The sequence below is a fragment of the Agelaius phoeniceus genome, chromosome 7 (assembly GCF_051311805.1).
Source record: "Agelaius phoeniceus isolate bAgePho1 chromosome 7, bAgePho1.hap1, whole genome shotgun sequence".
NCBI lineage: Eukaryota > Metazoa > Chordata > Aves > Passeriformes > Icteridae > Agelaius > Agelaius phoeniceus.
In genome coordinates, this window is record NC_135271.1 from 34,029,856 (window position 1) to 34,046,678 (window position 16,823).

The 16,823-nt window shown below is 36.4% G+C and overlaps 1 protein-coding gene across 11 annotated transcripts in view; it reads right to left on the reverse strand.

Moving 5' to 3' along the window:
• SLC4A10 (solute carrier family 4 member 10) overlaps positions 1-16,823 on the reverse strand; it is a 166,043-nt gene that overhangs the window by 88,462 nt on the left and 60,758 nt on the right. For 8 of the 11 annotated variants that reach the window (XM_054636675.2, XM_054636673.2, XM_054636672.2 and 5 more), the window contains exon 2: positions 1,364-1,445. In XM_054636675.2, the coding sequence (XP_054492650.2) occupies positions 1,364-1,445 (82 nt within the window). Of the gene's footprint in view, positions 1-1,363; positions 1,446-4,191; positions 4,382-16,823 lie in introns of all 11 variants that reach the window. The other 3 variants (XM_077181504.1, XM_077181503.1, XM_077181502.1) reach the window with 1 other exon arrangement.

The window sequence follows — 16,823 nt, forward strand, 5'->3', positions numbered from 1 at the left end:
AGCTCCCACTCTTTTACTGGGTGTTTTTCTGAGGACACCAGATACACTGGTTTCTCTTTGATCAAGGATGCAATCAAGAAAATGAAGACCACAGATTAAATGTGAGATTCAAAATAGGAGGTTTTGTGCTTATGCCCAAAACTGGCATTGCCAGCCTGACCCACTGGTACTCTCCCCCCCAGAGACACCAAAACTCCAAATGCCACCCTGAAACATCTTACCTGAGATCTATCCTTGCACACACCCAGACTTCCCCCAGGCTGAGTAGAGAGCTACCTACCCCATCCATGCCACACTGCACAACTACTAACATCCTTCTGTGAGAGACAACCTCACACAGCCAGGCCCCTCTCAAATGCAGCTACATCTGCTCTTTGAGGGAGGCACTGCTGAAGGAAGCAGTAACAGAGAGTTGCTGTGTAATGTTGGTATTCCAATGAAATCATCAATATGGCCAACATGTATCAGATAACACAAAGTTCATACAGAGAGAGAAAAAAAGAAAAAAAAATATGAAGTAATCAATGGTAAGCATTTAGAAAAATCAAGTTCCTGCACAGATGGAGATAGCTCTCTCTAGACCTGAGGCAGGGAATTTGCAGATGTAGCATGTTGATCTTAGTATTTCTTTTGGGCTAGTTCATGTGTGGATCTGTGTGGCAAAAACAGGAACCTCCATGTCCCACTACAAGAAGCTAACAAAATCAGCCATTTCCAGTCTCAGGAAAGGGATATCACATACACAACAGAAACTAATTTTCATTATAACTATGACTTAGGGGCTCACACAACTCAATACAAGAGTTTAAGTACAGTAGAAACCAAAGCTTGGGATACACTCCACAAACAGAAATACAACTGACTCATTAGACCAGTATCTAAACAGTTCTCATAATTTCTCACTTTCTTCTACATGGTCAAGTTAGGTGGTTTCTGCAGTGGATATCAGTAAATATGTATCCAACCTCTGACACTCCAGAATACTTTTGTTCAGCTGAAGATGTGGCTAGGCAACTACATGAGGATTGTAATGCAAATGTAGAAGCCTTTATAAGTACTAAATCAGCAGTCCTGCTTGCAGTTGCATATTTGAAAGCTTAAAAGACTTATCTAAAGTCACACATGCATATGCACAGGACTTGACCACAGATCACCAAAAACCAGAAAACCCCTTCCACCATCATCTGTTTCTGGACACTGCTGTGAGAGAAAACAATATTTATTTTCTTAAAATAAATGACAATATTCTACTCTCTTGTCTCTTTGCATCCCTGCTCAAATCAATACGTTTACACATTGGAATTACATTTCAGTACTTTCAGAAGAAAGTGACAACATAAAGTACAGAAAAATCCTCCCTCACCTTCTAGATCTTCCTTTTCAAAATGTGTCTTGAGAATGGAGCGAGTTCCACCTCTGTCCACAACAGCCTCTTCATCATTTCTCTACAAAACAGAAAAAAAGACAGATAAGCTACTTTTCATTTGGAAACTATTGGCAAGATTGTACAGTACTATAAAACAAAGATGTTTTTAATATTTCAACTTTTTCAACTCAAGAACAAAAAGGGGTGTAAGAATTTAATTTTACTTATTAAATCTATTTCTTTTGCATCAGTTTTTACTGAGGTATGATTACAGCTAACTTTGACATGCAAAACTTCTGGTAAAACCTGAAAGATGATGAGTAAACACTGGTTACTGGAAACCAAGAAAAACATGAGCCAATAGGACAATGAAAGAGGTGAGAGAAGAAAAGTCTGATCAAGGCAGCTTTATTCTCATGCACCTTAAGGAAGGGGTTGCACGGGTATTTTTGTCTTTAGATCAGGATCTTGAGCTACATGCACAATTCCCTAACTATTTCTACTAAGATTCCTTATACTTCAGCAAAGCTAGACAATAACACTCAGTGACAATATGGTAAGAAATAAAACTAACACCATGAAATCAACTGACTTCACTTACTGGTGAATTGCAAAGTCTTTGCTTTGCTTTACAAACACCAAGCTGAATTTAGAATGAAGCAGGCAGCATATACTAATAGCAGAAAACAGAAAAGCTATTCTTCCTCAGGAACATATATTTCATGTTTAATTTTAACCTATATTCATACATGCATTTAAACTGTACTCTCTACTGCACTGTAAACGTAGTATGTGATTAATAAGTGTATTGTAGTCAGGCCAGGTAAGAATCAGTGAAAGAAATCAGTGATTTTGTCATTTCTGACATGAAGAAAAAAACCCAACTCATTTGCCTGAACAGAAAAATATTTTGGGGGTTCAGCAACAAGACAATAGATGCTGTGCTAAAATGAGTATCTGGTTCACTACGAGTTTGACATCACTTGTGAAAAAGCCAGCTACTAAATACAGTCTGTATTTCACAACATGAAATATTAATTTCCGTTAAATTATTATGAAAAACGATGCATTATACAAAAGTAACAATTAATATATTTACTTGTCATTACTAGAGGGGTTTCAGCAAATGATATTAGAACTAGAACTACTTGATTTCTATACATAAAATTGGTATCTTAATGTAAGTCTGAAGCAAGGGGATTTAAATACCAGTGTTGCATGATAAATACACATCTATTTATATAATGCAATGGAATATAATGAGAAATGAAAGTCTTTGAGCACCTCTCCTTAAATATCAGATGCCCCAGGCAAAACGATTCACTTATATAGCTGGATGTGGTACATTCTGGATGTGAGTTTTTGTTTCAGGCTCCTTTCTTTTTTAAAAATAGCTGTCATGCTGTAGCTATCTTACATAGAAAAATCCTACAAATGTGTCAGCACCAAGCATCTGGGCTGTTAAAGAAAGAAAGACCAAGTGTTAAAATGTCTTTATTAGAGCTTTCCCATAGATAAAAGTACATAACTAAAATATGACAATAAAAAATGGTCTTCTATTGAAACTGTTTTGTCTTTTAATAATTTAGAATTAGATAATAACCCATTAAGATGTACCAGGAAAGTATAACTTTGCAGAAACCATTTGATCATTTTACTGAAATGAATCCATTATTTTAAAGCAGTTAGACATAACAATGCCATGCCTCTGGGTGAGTGATTAGGCAGGATGTCAAAGTCCAAGTATTAGAGCCATATCATAAATAATGCTATTCTAGCATAAGACATTCACATCAGAAAGGAAGCAATGTTAGGGAGAATTTACAGTGGGGAAAATAATAAATTGCTGGGCAGTTTAAAGCCTTTACTGATTATCTAAGTAAATTAAATACAAATTAATTCATTAATATTTATCAAAATATGCTCATACACTTTGACTTCTCCTTTCCCATGTGTTCAATTTTCAGCTTCTGGCAGACTTTTACTTCTCTGCCTCCTCTTCCTGTAATGTCACAGCAAGTCTCAGCCTTGCCTCATTCTCAGAAGTGGGTTTATTCCATTAATATTACAGAAAAAAACAGCTTAATTGGGAGTGCTGTGTTGTTAGCAATTCACTTGTCAAACTCTGAGCAAAGTCCAATTAAACAGGCCTGGCACTGAACATGCTGACTTCCCAGGGAGCAGCACAAGAGCCACCTCACATTTACCAGTACAAGAGTTGTACTGCATTTGCTCTAGAAGTAATTTCTGACTCCTGAACTGCTCCCTTGGAAGAGGGGAGAGGTGAGACAAAGGTTCACTTGCAGTTTCGTGCTTAAACTCATTGGGCAGTGAGGTCTATTGCAATACAAATAAAAACAGATCCCACTCCACTTTCCTCTGGATTAATAGAGACTGGAAACCTAATTTCAATTAGTAAGGCTTCTTTATTAGAATTTCAGGAAAACTACAAACTTACTATTTTTAAGTGTTGCAATAAATGAGTTTGAAACTGAAAGTATAGGCAAGACTAACCATAATATAGTCATGGAAGAAAGAATTCATGCCAACCAAACTCCAGACTAGCATCCTCAAAGCCAAGAATCTTGAGCCAATCTGCATCTTGGCCCATCAATTTTAGAAGGCTCAGAATAAGGCAGGAAAACAAAAACCTCTTCATTGCCATGCCACATTCATCTCAAAATTCTACCACTTCTTCCTTCTACACCATTTGAAGATGGTGAAGGTACAAAATTTTACATAGGGCACAAATCTGCAAGGACTGAGTAGTGAAACCACACAGACATACAGCAGCAGTCTGCAAACAGATGTGTGGACACACTGACCATGTGCAAGTCCTTGGAACTGTCCATTACTGCAATGAGTTGCTTGCTGAGTCCAGTGAACACTGTGGTCTACTGCTTAAAGCATGGAAGAGGGATCCAGGAAGTCCCCGAGCGCTAATCCTGGATCTGCCACTGACTCGCTGTGTGGCCTTGGAAAAGTCACTTAATCTCTGTGCCTCAGCTTCCCCATCTGTAAAATAGGGACAATAATACTTACTCATCTACCTTCCTCACTGGGCTGCTCTGTGCCAAAATAAATTTTCACACAGCATTTCAGAGCTGTAAGGCACTACAGAAGTGCCAAGTCATTCAATTTAAGAAATTTTACCCGCGTGAATAGATAATGATAGGAAATAAGAAATTGACAAAAAAAACCATTAAGGCATAAACTTTCTCTTTTTTTACATCAAGCCAATGTATATTAATACCTTGCAATAATTTTACATTGCACAACTCCAACAAAAATATATAAGAATAAATGTAGGGGTTTTTTTCTGACAGCCTAATTTAAGAGCAACGCTGGAGAAGCCAGTGGAATTGTATTTCAGTAAAGGTATAATCAGAGTGTATTAAACTTTTAATAAAAAATATAATATTTTTTCACTCTCATTTTCATAATATTTGTTAATATCTTATGGTTTTACATACTCATCACACAATAGTTAATCTAAAATTTATTTCCCTACAGTAATAAAATACCAGCAAACACACAGTAGAAGAAACAATGTATCTGATATAAAAGAGCAAGAAAAAACCAAAGCTTTTTACATGGAAACCACAAGATCCTTAGAGACTAGGGCCCAGCAACCCTACTCAGTCCATAATTTTTTCCATGTCTTACATTTTCCAAATGAATGCTGGAATGACCTTCAACATGCAGCAGCAGCATATTTCACAGAAAATGTCTATTTAATGAAAGTCTTATAAAAACTTTCATTAAAGTATATTTGTCTCTACATACTAGAAGTTCAAACACAGTGGCAAGTAGAGATAAGCAGACAATAGAGTCATCTTCTGCATGTTTTACATTGCTACCACATTGCACTGAAAATACACATTTGAAGTTGAACAAAATAAAAGGAAATAAACCACCTTCAAAGACATTACTTTTTGGCAAGTAATCACAAAGGAAGAAGGTCACCATGAGTCTTGGAGTATGGATTTTCAACCCTTAGATAAACAACCTGCTTATCAGAGGATAAAGTTGTTGCCAGGAATTTTAAGTGTATTGGTTAGAAGGAATTAAAAGGCCCATGACTCAGTAACGAAAACCAACTGCCTTAAGTGCCCTTTCCACCTATGTATGAATAAAGCTCAGCATCCAGGATATTCCAATATAAAAATGACCTTCTGGAAAACTTCCCAAAGTGACCCTCTTTAGCTATGATACAGCCCTAACTACAATTCATAACAGGTTGCAAAGAGGTTGGTCCTCAATTTGCCACCTTCCAAAACTGTGCACTGCCCTTCCACACCTCAGAACAACTTAGTGGATGAAAAAATACACTTTGAGAAAAAATGAGAAGCATCATTTTATGACAGATGTTTTTGTGCCTTTTTACTTACTGTCTATGCTTTCATCACATTGTAGATGACTGGGTGGAGAGAAAAAGGAAATTAACTACTTTCAAAGGTGGATCTGTACAAAGGCACATGACAAACCTCTTTAAATATGTATGTGCTAACGTAGACACACACTCTTGTAGAACTTCAGTACATTTCCAGATGATGGAATTAGGACATATTCCACATCTTTTGGATGACAACAAGGTAGGCTGAAGTCCAGATGACAATCTTTGAAGTTATCTATATAGGTATTATATGTATTTACTTCAAGAGGAAAATCAATATATTCTCTTAAAAGAACAATTGCATACATCATAAAAACAACTTGGATACTGAGCAAACATTTACTAAAGATCATCTGTGTTGATCACTACAGCAAATGAAATATTAGCATAACAATAAATATACATTAAGAAACAGGAAAATAGGACAGCAAGGAAGTATTAAATACTTGCAAAGAGTGTGTCTCACTTCTTTCCCTTGGTATGTTCAGTGATCCACCAGTATGACATCTGTACCTAATATATTTTGAGTAGACAAATCAAAATGGATAGCAGAGAAATTTTTATTTTACATGGAAAACTACAAAAAATTTTGATCCTTCTTTTTATCTATTTTTTTTCATACTTGGCTACTTTTATTTTCTGTCCTGGTTATTTGTTCAGTGTTTTCAATAAACTGGAAGATTGTTTCCCTTTGAAATACAATGCAAATACCAACTACAAAGAGTATTAATATTCTACTTTTTTTTCACAGTTTTTAAGACTCTCAGTCAAATCCTGTCCCTTTTAAATTACATTCTTAATATACTCACAGAATAAATCATATCAACATAACCTAAAGAACCTTCTTTCCAGCATCTTTCTTTCTGTGAAATATATAACAAAGCAGAAGCCATTTTGATTTTTCAGACACTAGAAATTAGGCATATGACACACCTGCTGACTCATAAGGAAAATAATCATGGTATTAATTGCTTCTCCATATAAGCCCCTTATTGATGATTAGACAACCTACATAATTCTGAAATGCCATCTGAAACTCAGGAACACCTGTCAGCATAAACCATGAAATACTGCCTTCCCATAAACAATAGAAAGCTGTAATGTTGTGCTGGTTTTGGCTGGGGTAGAGTTAACTTTCTGCACAGCAGCTGGTAGGGGGCTGTGTTTTGGATTGTGCTGAGCACAGGTTGATAATCCAGAGATGTTTTGTTATTGCTGAGCAGGGCTTGCTCTGAGCCAGGGCCCTTTCTGCTCCTTGTACAGCCACACTGGAGAGGGGCTGGGGGTGCCTGGGAGACACAGCTGGGACAGGGGACCCCAGCTGACCAAAGGGACATTCCAGACCACGAGACATCATGCTCAGCATAGAACGGGGGGGGAAAAAGAGGAAAGGGGGAGGACATCTGGAGTGCTGGCGTTTGTCTTCCCAAGTCACCATGACCTGTGATGGGGCCCTGCTCTCCTGGAGATGGCTGAACACCTGCCTGCCCATGGGAAGCAGGGAATGAATTCCTTGTTTTCTTTTGCTTGTCTGGGTGGCTTTTGCTTTTGCTATTAAACTGTATCTCCATGAGTTCTCTCACTTTTACCCTTCTGGTTTTCTCCCTCATCTCACTGGTGTGGGAGTGAGCAAGCAGCTGCGTGGGGCTTGGTTGCTGGCTGGGGTTTAACCATGACAAACATACAATTATTTCATTTATTTTATATTATCAATAAGTGCATATGCTTAAAAGATGGAACCCTAACATGTTCATTTCAGTTTATACCTATTATCATACAGTTAGTGGTATAAACCTTGTGTATTTACATTTCCAGTGGCCTGTAATGAAATACTAAATATTTCTGCAGACACCACACACACAATTATCATCTCAGTTCCAACATTACTGTTTTGTGTTATATCCATTTTACAGAATCATTACACAGTATTTGTATTTTTAAGGTCATTTTGGTTGAGTTCAGCTTAACATTTCATAAAGATGGCATTACTAAAGATATGGAAAACGAAGTTACTTGAACTCAAGAGCTACCAAGTGCATATTGGAAATATTTTGCAAAGACAATTAGCCTAAATGGCTAAAAAGCTGTTGCACACAGATGCCTGCCTCCCTGTTGCAGGAGGAAAATCACTGGTGACTGCCATGTTCAATCTTGTCCTTTAAAATGTCCTTGAGCAAACAGGCTCACACAAAACAGATTTAATGCACAATGTGTATGCCCACAATTTAGGTGCTATAATTCTTTTCTCTTTCTGAAGGCAAGCACACAGGGTTTAAAAAAAACAACCTTTTTTAATATTATCACGTTTAATTGCTTATATTATATATAACCATATATAGCAATCTTCTGGGGTGGAAAATACAGTGAATTTTATCTTTCAGATGAAATATAATTGCTTTTCCATTCCACTAGCTACATTATATCATCCTTTTCCTCTCTATCTACCTATCAAAGAAGACCCATCAAAACACATTTATAATGCAACAAGGTCTGTTCTATAAGGTCTGAAGGATCATTTTTTTAAGTGTCCCTTTAATGGCACTGCTTTTCTGGCAGCTTTCTGTAATAATCACTACTGGTTAACATAAAGCACAGCTTTCCTTTTAGTAAGCTCTTCTCCACATAGTTCAGGCTATGCAACAAAGTAAGAAGCAATTAGTTTTCATCCCAGATTTGCATCTTCCCCAGGGCTGCATGTCATATGCATAAAAGCATCCTTCTCTGTCTTCTTTTTTTCCTCTTTTCTATTTTTATAGCAAAACCCAAGATAATGTTTAGCATGACTCAATAATGAAATGTCATGTTCTGCAATGCTGCTAAAAATTGCACTAATCAGCACTGGCTTCAAAGAACTGATTTGATACTGGCCTGAGACTGAACACATATTTAATGTTATAATGCAATTTCTGTAACATATAAGCTTAGAGAATCATTTCAGACATTAAGCACAAAGTATTGCTATAAATAAAACAAAACACAAGCAGAAAATAAACCAAAGCAGTTTTACACAGAATTAAATCTCGGTAATACTTGTAATTCCTGTGTTCATCTGCATTAAAGCATCCTGTACTTGTTATATATCATTATGAACAATAGAGCAGCTATAAACTGACACATAAATATTTCCTTCATATTTGATATGGAATCTTCTTTTTTTAGAAAAGCCATTTTAGATAGAAACAATACATTCCTTCCATTTGCAAGGCAAACATGATACACTCTTTTATCTATTCTCCATAGACCTATCCAATTGAAGACAACATTTCTATTTGAAAAGATTAAACAAAAAATCGAGTCAAAATAGGAGCTTAGCTTGTTGCAACGGCCAGGTGCCCCACTTTGTCTGCCTAACACAGTGGGGTGGGGGAGTGGGGACAATTGCAACAGAACATGGACAAAAAAACTTCCCCACTTAAAACACTTGATAAACCTGTTAGAGCAGTGGGTATAATAATAGAATAATGAACTGCTAAATCCTTTCTGGCTTCTGGTAATTGTTTTAAAGCATGCACAATTAATTGCAGCTGCTTACCATGCTTTGTATGTCTTGGAATAAATTTATCAGGACTGCCCAAGTGATGCAAACACCTTAAAAAACCCAACCAAGGCACTTAGGTTACTGTGTTTCCTTGAATATTTTCAGTCATGTTCAGAGTCTCAAAACTTCTTCCTTTCCTTCCACCCTATCACTTCTGCCAGATCTGCAAGCTAATCTTTATTCAACTGCTAGTTTCAGCCAGATGTCTGAATAAATAAAAGACAGTACTCCTTGCTACTATGTAAATGTAAAAGTAGGGTAATACCTTTATGACTGAGATTTTATTCCTTTTACTTCGTATTTTTTACTACACTGTGAAATACTTAGAAGTTCTAGAGAGGAGAACAGCGTAGATGGTTGTTTTGTCCTCTGTGGTTATTGTTTCAATTTCTTGCATCATTCTGATGCGGTGCCATTAGCTGAAATCCTTTTTTCTCACTTCATAGCAATGGCTACATCAACTACTACCGAGAAGTCTAACAGTAAGAAGATGGATGTGAAGACTTTATCCAAAGCCTAAATGAGATTTAATTTTAGGTTGTCTGGCCTCTCTCTTGTCCCAGTGACAGGTGAGGACAAACCCAGCATAACAGCCCTACTTAGGTGTAGTTAGAAGCAGAACATGCAGACTTTATCCCACTATGCAATAGGATTTTAGCTGCCTGGCAGCAAAGGGGAAAGAAAATATGTCATTGCTAGTTTCTTAATCAGCAGTAAGATGTATTTGATTTTAAGTTGGATACACTTCCCAGCTTAAGGGGTCTCCTTTCAGGCTCAGAAATTATGACATGTTTTCAGATTTCTTCACCTCAAAATAGGGTCAGGGAGAGGAATCATAGAAGACAGTCTTCTTGAAGCAGCTACTCATGTGGAAATAGCAAGTGCAAAGAAGAAAAAGGGTCATGACCAACTTTTCAGAACCCATTTTGGCAACAACTACAACACAGGAGACAGGAGTTTTTGTCTTCCTTTACAGCCAGCCACAAAAATTATGTTGTTTGGCAACTGCATCTTTTAGATGCAAATATATGCCAACCACATTTCAAAACCACCTTTTTTGATATTATAAGCCAGCAAGATCAATAATAAACTAAATCACTCTCTCAGGAACACCAATATAATGTTCAGCAATTCTTCTGTTTCTCAAACCACTTTCAATTGTATTTGACAAACACTTCCTTCCAACACAATACAAATACAATTAATATGAAGGCAGCAGGAAGGTTTCTCATGCTGACCTCCCACAGAAGTATGCCAACACTAGTGATATTGTTTCCCTTATAGCAGTGGAGGTAGCCTGGCTGAACCAAATCTAACTGAAGTGTTAAAAATAGTGTGGCCATTTTGTCATTCATTTTCAGGAAAAAATTAACATCCAATACTATAAAATTTCCTGTTACAAGCCCAAAGATCAAATCAGATTCCTTGTGATTCTTCAGAGCTGACTTCTATATGAGCTATTTGTGCTCCAGAAGAGAAAAGAAGATTGTGTTTGGCTTGTTTGGCTTTTTTTAAACTGAAATCGGTAAATAGTTTCCTTGAATAAAACTGACAGATCTTCCTAATCAAATTGAACTGTAGGGTTTAGTCTAAAGATTTCCCAAGTCATCTATATTTTCAGGGAGTAACTTCAGCAGAAAATCTAGAACTGATGACCCAGTGTTTCTGCTCTCCAAAGATTTAGGTTGATCTATATGATTTTGTTCTCATGAGTAAATTTTTTATCAAGGCAACTGTAATTTATGTGACTGAAAAGCACAAATTTGTACCACTGAGAATTGTTCTGCTGCATGCAAATGAACAGCTACCACCATGGAAATGAAGAGACCTTTTGCACTGTTAATACAGTCAGAGCATAAGGAGAAACTTTTCATCTCATAGTTAGACAATGATATTATGATTATCTTTGCTCTCCCTCTTTAGCTGTCGCAGATCATCAGTAAGCCATGGTGACCAGGAAGGGTAATCCTAGAGAAAAGAGTTAGGAGCCCCTTGTTCACAAGAAGATAAAAAATAATTAAATCCTCCAAGCCACTTACAATACTATCAGCTATCCGAAAGCTCAGGTGGTCTTTTCTTAATTCACACAGGCATTAAGAAAAGCAAGAAACAGTACAGAAGTAGTGAGGACAGGGAAGGGAGAGGCAGAAAAGAAATAAGTGAGCTAATGAAATTGATAATGTATTCTGAGAAATAACAGGACAAATGAACAGATTTCAAATGCCAAGTCACTTGTGCATCCTTTCTCCCCTGGCAATGAAACACTGCACTGTAAGGAAAATTTTCATACTGAAGACTCATTCAAAATATATTGGGAAAATGATCATGACAGTGGATTAGATAAGAAGGGATTTATATAGCTTACAACTTTAGACAGCACAACATAAATAGTCAGGAATTTGAAACGTGCTGCCAAAGAATCAAAGATAAATATGAATTAAGTAGTAGTTGAACTGGTCTTCCTGCCTCTCAGATATAAGAATTAAACCTGTACACATTGCCCACCTGTTGTAATCTGTAAGCTTTAAAATCATCACTTCCATGTGATGGACAACAACATCTGGTTGTCCTACACTAGTCTAGACACTTGAAAATAAAAACAAGCTAAAAGTTAAAAACACCTTATATAACTTCAACAGTGTGCTTCATATTGAAATTATAGAATGTAACTTTTGGAAAGGAAAAGGGACAAGTATTACTATAGAGTAGAAAGTAGGTATGAACATGGCAGTACATCTTCTGTCAGTGCTTCTACATGAAAATGTTTTATTTTTAGAAAAGACTATTATTTTCATTTTAAATTTTCTCATAATGCTACTTAATTGACAGACTCCTCTGCAAATGTAGAGAACAGCAAGGAAGGACACAACAATGTCCATCAGACAGAGCTTTGAAGGGTACTTATCTAAATGACCCCAGTGGTCAGTACTTTAGGAAAACAGCAGAAATTACTAGATATAAAGTCTTACTGGCACATCACAGGTAATGAAATTTTTGAGTTACATATCATTGCTTCTATCTCAGTGTACTGCTCTAAAGTGAAAACAGTTACAAGCACGTTGACAAAAAATAATATCCAACACATATCCTTCATACCCTTCCTTGTCAAGATAACACCGTCTCCTATTATTAAAGCATGGACTCTTTTGTGGTGAACACAAAAAGAAAATTCTTCTCATTTAAACATGCCACAAGCTATTTGGATCAATCTTTGATTTATTACAAGTTGTACCAGGCTTATCTTGTAATCATTGAGGTTGTAGAAGACCTTCAACATCATCAAGTCCAACTTTGACGTAATACCACCATAGGCACTTAACTACACACAAAGCTCTTGAACACTCACTCATTTTTAGAACACTTCCAAGAACAGTGACTCCACTACTTCTCTGTGGAGTCTGTTTCAGTGTTAAACACTCTTTCAGACTTAGTGTAACAGGCACTTCCTCTTCAAGCCCAATCTTAATGTAGGTATTAAAAATTAATAATAACCTGCTGATCTATATTTACTCATACAAGCGTTCTTCCTCAGACCTGCAAGTTCTTCCTATTTTTACTTTGACTAGCATTGCTATTTAATAAGTATGTATATGAATATGTGGAGAAATAAAAACAATGTTTATGGGCTCCATTGATATACATGCTGCAAATACAGGCATGATGTGCTTGTCAAAAAATTACTTAATTTATAAATCAATAATCATATCACTTAAAGGAGGTCTAACAGCTTACAGGAATACAAACAACAAATAGCCATGAGTTAAGGGTACTTAGCAACCTAAGTGTAATAAGATGAACACAACTAGCACATCTGCCAAGTCACTAACAGGTGACTATTCACTTTATATAGACTGCAGAAAGAGTTTTGAAGAGGATCTTCAAAGATTGGGTGCTGTAAAAGAAAGTTCACTAATGACTATAACATGAATAGCAATTGGGAAATCAAAATTGATACTATACTGCCAGTAGAGCTAACACAAGATTCAACCTCGTGGTAAAATCTCTCTCTTGGAAGGGAAAGGACAAGGCCAGTTAAAAAGCTGTTAAAAGAAAGACAAGATGTATTGTATTTGTATTTGAGTAGATGAGTAAATAGACCTTAAATAGCAAGTGATGTAGGCAGAGTGATAAGCAAAGATGATATTAACACCAGTAATCAAGTGAAGGAAAGCTGTAAGTATTAACGTCAGCCAGACAGATGAGATCATAACAGTCACAGTGCTGAGGTGAGCCAGACCTCAATCTGATTTATGGCTACATGACCAAACAGGAACTGTCAGATTTCAGAGCCACATAGAGCAAAAAGAGCACATCAGGAAAGAAAAGGAAAGAAAATTCAAGATTATTTCTGACATGATTACATTCAGGTGATCACTGAAGACCAAGCAAATTTTCTGCACTAAGCAGGGTTTAACTAGACTGGGGAAAACTATTAAAAAAAAAAAAAAAAAAAAGCAGTGGTGCCTTCATAAAGGTTATGCTCATGGCTAAATTATCTGAAGTAAGGTGTGGAGGAGGATGCAAAGCTGAGGATGAATTCCTGAGAGATCTAAACATACACCTACATAAAGAAAGAGAAGGGGGAGAGGAAGACCCACCCAATAAAAAACTGAGTCTGTAAAGAGAAACAATCAACAAGGACAAAATGACAAATGTCTAAGAACAACAAAATTTAGTGAAGACTATAACATAGCATCACAGAGAGATGACAGATGGAGTGGAGGAGAATAAAGGATTAGACTGGAATTCCTCCAGGAAGAAGTCAAGTGGAACATTAGTGACATAAATTTCAGTGCAAAAGACAGAAACCAGAAGTAAGCAGTTCTAGAAAGGCATTAGAAGTCGAGAAGTTAAGACAAGTGTACAAAGCATATGAATAGGGAGAGTAGGGAGTGGGAGCAGATGAAGAAGGTCAAGGGTTAGGACATAAATCTGGTAAATTGAAACTTCTGGAGTAGAGGGTTGGCTTGTGCTGAGTTCTTTTTTTTAATATGAAGAGACTCAGACATACTTCTTGTGAAAGGGAAGGAATACAAAGAGAGAAGCAAAAATTTTTAAAAAGTCAGAATATGGAAAGGAACCAGAAAAAGTTAATTGGAACAGGTTCAAAGACTACACAACAAAAAATTCTGTTTCGGGAAACAAAAAAAAAGCTTGAATTTTTAGTTTGTTAGTTTTAAGAAATTCACATGGAAAGATGGGGTAATAGATGAACTAAATGGAGGGCTGTATGACTAATAAAAAATACAGAACAGGCAAAACTGCAAGCAAAAATATTCATAACAGATGACAGAAATCCCAGAGATTAAGAAATACGGAAAGTCAGCAGAATCAAAAGATTTTCACCAGAGATAGTCAGCAGTATCTTTGAGGCATTGCAGATGGCATTAGGAACTGAGAAAATGGATACTGGGAGTCAGCCAGGACCATGAATGTTAGAAGGGTTTGGAACTGTATGAGAAGAACAAAAAATAGTGCCTAAAGGGAACTGATAAGATGATAGAAGAAAGTAAAGATTTCCTCGATAAAGGAAATCGAGATCATCAAGATCAATAAAACAGAAGTTTTACGAAGTCTCATTCCAAGAGAGAGAGAATAAAAATCTTTTTAAAGTTCCAGTAGTCACCACAGAAAAGGAACTTGGATAACACAGTGCAAAGAGAAGACCAACTCAAGCATGAGGCTGATTTGGCACATGGTATATAGCTCAAATGAGAAACAGTACCAGGGCAGCTACAGAGCTGGATGGCTATCCATATGGAGACTGAAAGGTGAGAAATTATGAATGGAAGAAAGTTGGAAGTCAAAGTCAGAGAGAGATGGGAACAGGTATAGTTGTATGCATATACACCATAAAAATATTAGAAAGACAGGCAGAAGGAAATCCTATTGCTATATAAATAAATTAGAAATAGGAGAAGGAAGAATTCAGAACAGCACAGAAGTACCTAATTCTTTGACCCAAATTCAAAGCAGATAATGTTTTAGGTAACAATCTCCACAAAAATGCCAAGAGATGAGGCAGTGTTAATAAATAAGGGAAAAAATCTCTGTGGGCTGGAGGGAATGGCAGGAGGTAGAAAGAAAACATCTAGATTCTTTGAGATCAGTAACATTCTAGAAACATCAAGAAAATAAAAACAATACCAAATAATAGAGGAGATAAAGAGTTTTGCACTCAAAGAAACAAGGGAGTTACAGGAATTTCACAAGCTGAACAAGAGGTAGATATAATTTAAGAGAGGAAGGGAAGGACATTACACCAAAGTGTAATCCAGACATAGGTTGATATAAGATCATGAAAAGCATCAGAAAACACAGAGATAAATTGGCACCAACAAAGTAATCAAAAATCTCAAGAGAAAGGAAACAGCACCATACTAATTGTTGCTCTTTCACATACCCTGAAACTTCTGTTATCTGAAGCTGTTACACATATACTCTCTGACATACATTACTTGTTTTAACAAACAACATGGTGATTTCAAATGCTAGTTGATAAGGATGCTTTGCTGTGACATAGTTATACTAGGAAAGATTTAATCCCCTGAAGCTTATACAGCATGCCAAGTCCATATAAGCAGTACTGGTCAAAGCATTTTATACTTGTACACTCTGTAACAACACTAAATTTCATGCCAATGTACACTAATAAATCTTTTGTAATGTGGAAGTGGACTAATCCGAGTCCTATTCTCACTGGAATTTTAATCACATTTATGGATCATTTGCCAGAATTGTATAGTGATTGGGAGTAAATAGCATCACTGGTTCTTATGCATCCTTGGACATACAGATGTCTGGGTTCTTGCAGAGGAATGTTAAAGGTTTTTTTAAGGAGCTTGCTCTGTTATTTTAAGTGTATTTCTTCTTTCCAAGCTGAACACCACAGCTTGTGTGATACATAACTTTACCAATGATTACTTTCAAGTAGACTTTTGAAGGCAAAGGACTGTAAACAGTATAAGGCCAGCTAATGTACTTTAAACCAGACATATCCCAGAAAGTTGCACAGGACTTTTGGTCCCCAAATAAGGGTGTAATCAGATCTGCTAAATAGCAACCACAGATTTCAGCTAACACATAAAATAGGAGTTGACTCATCTAAAAAGAAAAAAAAAAAAAAAGAAAAAAAGTTAATTGAAAACCATTCCTCTGCTGTGACTCTGATATGCTATTATAGTCACAAGTATGCACACTTGAAAAACAAAGAGGCACCCACACTTAGAAATGGAAATACAGAATCATTTTATTTTCTTTGAAAAAATAATTCTCTAGGATAATTTCATCTGCTGATATAAAGATGACAGAATACAAGACTCTAGGAAGTAGGTTTGTAACCCATCAGGATTACAAATCCATTTACAAGTGGTAGAATTCTCAGTGGATGAAAACATAACACACAAAGACATTATTCTTCAAAAGGTGTATGAAATCCTACATTAGCTTGCACCTTGCGCAACTCCTATGTAGTCAATGGGAGCTAGATGAGAGTCCAGATACAAATTATCTTGAAATACAGC